General features: G+C 37.5%; 1 protein-coding gene across 1 annotated transcript in view; it reads right to left on the minus strand.

Moving 5' to 3' along the window:
• FARSB (phenylalanyl-tRNA synthetase, beta subunit) overlaps positions 1–5,054 on the minus strand; it is a gene marked incomplete at its 5' end in the record, with an annotated part of 38,576 nt that extends 33,522 nt beyond the window's left edge. The window contains 6 exons of the mRNA XM_009706971.1: positions 558–666; positions 1,901–2,051; positions 2,495–2,610; positions 3,096–3,168; positions 3,660–3,814; positions 4,999–5,054. Coding sequence (XP_009705273.1) covers positions 558–666; positions 1,901–2,051; positions 2,495–2,610; positions 3,096–3,168; positions 3,660–3,814; positions 4,999–5,054 — 660 coding nt within the window. The remainder of the gene's footprint in view (positions 1–557; positions 667–1,900; positions 2,052–2,494; positions 2,611–3,095; positions 3,169–3,659; positions 3,815–4,998) is intronic.
• Between the last annotated feature and the right edge of the window lie 946 nt (positions 5,055–6,000).

Raw genomic sequence — 6,000 nt, forward strand, 5'->3', positions numbered from 1 at the left:
TATTCTTTTTAAGCCATTAAAGTCTTCTGAAATCATTAATAGCAAAAGGATGCTCAAGAACTCATTCGCACTGCTGATAAATACACTGGGCTTAAGACCTAGATGAAAGGTTCCCTACTGTGACCACATAAAATGGAGTACAAAGCAGACTGATACAGTAATTGGTTTACAAAATAATTTCTTACATGCTTCTTTTAGCTAAATGTCTGAGGAACAATGTTTATGTATGCAAACAAAATGCTTTCCTAAGAAAAGTTCCTGTCACAAGGAACCTTTCTTGAGTTCTACAGGGGTATGAGAAGCTAAATGCAGAGGTTTGCAATGGGACTTTTACTTCCTCTTGATGAGGATGAGAAAAGAGGAACACTAGTAGCCTAGGGAAGGAGCAAAAAATTTGGCTGCATTTAAACTGAAAGAAGGAAAGAAGACTATATGAAATTATAAGTGAAACAATTTTAAGAAAACAGAATAATCTTTATTATACGTCAGTGTTTCTGTTAGACACTCTGACTCACAAAATTGCAGCGACAGTATAAACTAGTTGTAAGTCCTCTTACCATTGATGATTGGTGGCATGGACAGAACAACACCATTGCTGTCATAAATGGCAGGATAAAGTGGCTTGTTTTCAATTAGGTGTAAATAGTGCCGAAGGTGGCTGTCAGTCTGGGGAAACAAAGCACAACCTAAATTTCACATTAGCTTACTTGTGAACTTCCATAGTGCCACAATCCTTTGCTGAGAGATTAATGGGAACTTTGAAAGAGGGAAGGGTTGGTCTTAGAGCTAGGTACTTCACTAGCAAAAGCTGTTTGCTCTCAGAAGCAGGAAAACTTTGAAATGAGAGAACTGGATTTTGGGTTTTCTTCAGAAGCGTTAAAAATTATTTCTTTAGGGATTCTCTCAGAGATGCATAGGCCGTGCTGTCCAAACAATGCCCTTGTTCACCACAGCAGACCTTTCATTGCCAAACCCAGGGGCACATATCCTTAGTTTATAGGAACTTTCCTTACAAGTGATAAAAATTAGCACCACAATAATTTTAATTATAAATTGCTGAATACTGACACATTTATGCTTAAATTTGATTCAAAATTTACATCTGTTCCAATGACATAGGTATATGCTGTACCAAAAACATCACTTACTTTTAGTGTCTCTGATAACCCTTGTTTCCTAATGCTCTTATTCATCTTTAGTCAGAGATCTTTGAGAATTTATTTATCTCTGTGACCAGTATGTGTGCTCCAGCATGGCTGTATATTGTAATGATGGTGATAATAGTATTGTTTTCAAAAGCCAACTTTTAAAGTGGTCCACAGAAACATTGTAAAATTAGACCTGATGGAATCTTTTCCTAGCATTTACCTGGTTGCATCAGGATGCTGGGCCAAGAGCAGCGCCAGACTTGAGCCTTTTACACAGCTAAACTTGCCTAATATGTAGTTGGGTAAATAATTCAACATCTTCCCTAAATTGGCCAAATTAAAGTAACACTAAAAAATTTGCTATTATTTACCCCAAGCTTTTCCCAGCTTCGTACACTGAGTATCTTACCGGTGCAGATAAATAAATATACAACGTTTTTACAGTATTATTAAAAGCATAATGAAAAGCAGTCTTCGTGTTGATAAATCAGAGTGTTAATATCAAACCTACTATTCTAGGAGTTGTGCTTAGCCACAAAACACCATGATGTATCTTTCATGGACAATAAAAATAAAGTATTACCATGCATTTCTCATTAATAAGCAAAATGTGGAATGTTCACTGGCTCAAGCTACAGAAAATAACTGTTTTATTTTTAAGAACAATTCTTAATAACAAGGATATGAGATGTTAAGCCTTGGAAACTTATCTTCCTGCATTTAGTGCAACAAGTGTGAAAAATCCCACTTACCCTATACAGATCCATAATTTGTGAAGCTGTGTACTCCTGGGATTGATTCAAGGGCTTGAATTTAATTTCAGAAGGTGGTTTAGCTGTATAAGTAAATGGACCAGAGATGGTGTCCAAGTCATGGGTACCTATTGCTACTAACGCTCTTCTCCTAGAAAGAAAGAAGGCAAAATAATGATTTTGCTAGTAATATTTGGAGTTCCTTTGAGATAGTATCTCATGATGCTCTATACTCCCATGCATTCATAGTACTTACCAAAAAAGTAGAAGGGCAATTTTGAGAAGCCTAGAAATTATTTTCAAGAATAACATTTTAACGGATGTTAACAACACAACAGTCAAAGGCAAATCCAATAGGGCTGTTGCAAAATGCTTCTTTCTCAACTGTTGTAGGAGCTGTAACATCTATTTATACTGCAAAATATTGAGAGCAGGCAGAAACAGGCAAGGAAATGAAAAGGATCAAGAGAGCTGCTATAAAAGATTTTCCTTAGCATAAATATAATGCCTCTCTGCAATAGAGACGTGCAGTCTTAACATGAGATAAAATGACACACATAGACACTATACACTATTTTAAATTCAAGCACTAACCTGCAAATATTTTGGTGTAGTTTTTCTTGGAGGTCAATGAAACTATCATAACGGTCCTTGGTAAAAGTTATATTACGAAGGACTGCAGCTACAGCATGAGGACGGACTTGGACAGTCTGCAATTTACAACAGCAAGACATTATATATTTAAAGTACACAGAACATACAAAACTAAAACTGATTAAAGTGCACTTTTCTTCATAAAATCCTCTTTTGTAAAGTAGTAATCAAAAAGAAAATTCATGGAAAGATATCAGAATCCCAAAGGGGAAAAAAATCCAAACAAACTCACTCCAGGTCTGGTAGGGACAAGGAGGTTTGCAGTATACTGTGTAATGGCCCAGAAGGTCAATGCAATGTAAGCGTCTGAAACTCTCATTTGATCTGCTACTAGGTTCACCCAAAATAATTTGTCTATTGTTACTCCCCTTTCCCTTCCCTAAAAATAAATCACAATGAGTAGAGAGATTTAAATTTCTTTAGCTCTTGTTCTGCAAATAAGATCTCCACCCCCACTGCTCTTATAAAATTGGTATGGATACCTTTCTTGCTGGTTCAGAAACTCTCAATAAATTTACAATGGTGCAGTAAACACTTTTACCTCTTCAGCGATAATCAGCCTCTGACCTTCACCCTGAGCTGGTATTATCTTTTCGTACCTAGGGAGATTTATCCTAGAATAAAACCAAAAAATGCAGGAAACTTTAGAAATGTAGCAACAATTATATGTAGAAACTTTCTTAGTAACATTTCTTGGCATGTAAATTAGCTAACTGTTTAAAACTCTATGGGATGGTGAACAGATTACTGAACTAGAAATTAAGGACTCAAGAAGACAAAATCATAGCAGAAGAGTGAAATAAATGATTTGTTCTAGTACTTATTACAGAGGATCACAAGGAAGTTCCTCTGCAGCAGTTCTTTACAGAGGTTAAGCCTCAAATGGAACAGCAGCTGAAAAAATTCTAGAACAGATCCAAAACCCAGTACCATTCTAGTCTAATCTTTTAAAAATATAAAATAGATCCTCTCCAGAGCAATATCTGATGAATTTGATCTACACGACATCGTACTCAAAATCCAAGCAAGTGGCAAATTTGTTTATTGACCAGAAATAGACTCATATTTAAACAAATCACACAAAAATCTCACAACTCCGCATTACCTTTCTTTAAAGACCTGCAGTCCTCGGACCAGCCCTTCAAGACAAAGAAGATCATAACGGTTGGCAGGAACATCAATTTTATAGAGAACGGTATCAGATGCACCCTTTGCCTTTTCTTCACCCTTTTCTTTACTTATAATGTCTTTCTCAGATGTCTGAAATTAAGCAAAAATGTGTTTTTAACCTGAAATATCTTAACATTGACAAGAGTATGATAGTGAGATAACATAATAGGAAAAATTGTATTAATTAAAAGTTTAACAGTGTAATTTGGATTTATACAGCAATGGGAGACACCCAATACCAGAAATGACATAAAATCTGAATCTTTCTCAGGTTGAGAGACTGTAATGCAGTATACCAAAAGACAAATTCACTATTAGAATGTGAATTTTAGAAAAAGAGATTATAGAAGCAAGAGTCTCTAGGTTAGCAGATCCCCCTAGAGAACTGAGACCTTATTTTTGGCAATAGATCGGCAACTGACTTGTCATATCAAGTCTATTCTGAAATAAAGCACAACATATGATGTTCAGATGTCTTTTGATACACATCATTAAAAGATTAATTAATTAAAATTAAAAAGCAAAACCAAAACAGGTCTACTTGAACAAGATTTACATGGATACAGTTAACAGACCTAGCAAATTTTCACAAGTACAGAATCTAAATCAAAACTTTAAATATAAATTAGTTACAACTTAGGTAACAATGTCCAGGACAAATACATTTTTGTGGATATTGCACAGAAGAATGCATATGAAACAAAGCCAAAGAGATCTTATAAAATATGTTCAATACATGGTCTGTGGAGATATTTATGCTGCTAAATAAAATGGGGCCAGAGACTGAAGACCAAGCGGCAAAGACTGCCGACCTCCACGAAGTATAGCAATATGCCATCTTGGGGTCCCTTGCTTCCAAGATGCTAATTTTTGTATGTCTAGGGTTTTTTTTCAGATTCAAAACACCTGTGTTAATACCATCTATTACAGCAATATTTTATAACAAGAACATAAAGGTATGTGTTACATATTCTGTCCTGTGATATGGAGATATGTGAGGATGTTTCAGGATGAAAAACCTGCTGCAGTACTACTGGAAGACTGTATAGGTCAAGGAGACCTTCGAGTCTTGTCCACACTGCTTTTTGAGGATACCTGGGGCACAGTATCCTCCAATCCTTGCCTAGACGTTTTCTTGGTACATGCTAGAGGGCATCGGCCAACACTGTACCAGGGAATATGCTAGAAATAATGCCATACAAACTCTTACCAAATATAAACGCTGCCAGTACACTACATCTACTAAAAAAGGAACAAACAAAAATGTTACTTACAACTTCATCAAGCTCCAAACCAAACTCGAAGCAAAGTTCATCAAATTCTTCATCAGCTGTGAAGGTAAAATTTCATCAATAAGCAGACCTCAGACTTTTACAGCAATTTTCTTCTGTTCGTTTTGAATGCTTTCAAACAAGATAACAAATGCTGTTTTGAAAAAAAGGGTGATTTAAAGAATGTTGCTTATATTTGCATCTGAGTAGCCATTTCTTTAGTGCATATTGCATTTATTGACACGTTATTCTTATAGTCACAGCAAGGGCTTCTGAGCATCAGAGCCTAGCTTCACTACCAGCTTCTCAGCCAAGTTTGTCAGAGTAACTCTGGCCTGAACAGATTATGAAAATGGGACGGAGTAACTGGACAGCTTCTGCTAACAGCTACTTTTTTAATCTGTCAGCTTGTCATACAGAAGTAGTATCAACTGCTTTATGACATGCGAGTAGCATAACCCTGATCTGAAAATGGAAATTTGCATCCATGGGTCTCAAGAGCCTACCAGCTCCAGTGTGGGCTAGATAAACTGCTGCATGTCCCTAAACCCTCTTTCTGCCAAACAGTCCTTACGTCACATTTCTGAAGAGCCGGGGAAGAAGGACTGAAGGAAAACATGGTGTTAATTATTTGCTTTGCCTGCTCCCACCTCCGCCCTCTCCTTTTTGATTTAACCAGTTCTTAAAACAGACAGGGAAACTCCAACTAGAAACCGTGATTTGGAAACGCATGCTTTCGATTTCCTGAGTGATTTGGACTCAAACAGCGTGTACGTGGGCAAAAGGCTGAAGGGAGAACAGATGGCCCTGTCGGGCACGCCGTGGGCTTGTGAAGAGCAAACGGCTGGGGAGCACCCCTGATGCAGACACTGCTGTTGGTCTGAAGCCTGGGCTTCCCGCGAAGGTCAGCCCAGCTCCGTGCACACGGGATAAGCAAGGAGCGAAGGGGTGCTGTCGGTGCACGGCTGGACTGCCCCATCCCCGGCGCGCCTCAGGGGTTTGTCC

Source organism: Cariama cristata, unplaced genomic scaffold, assembly GCF_000690535.1.
Source record: "Cariama cristata isolate BGI_N322 unplaced genomic scaffold, ASM69053v1 scaffold7199, whole genome shotgun sequence".
NCBI lineage: Eukaryota > Metazoa > Chordata > Aves > Cariamiformes > Cariamidae > Cariama > Cariama cristata.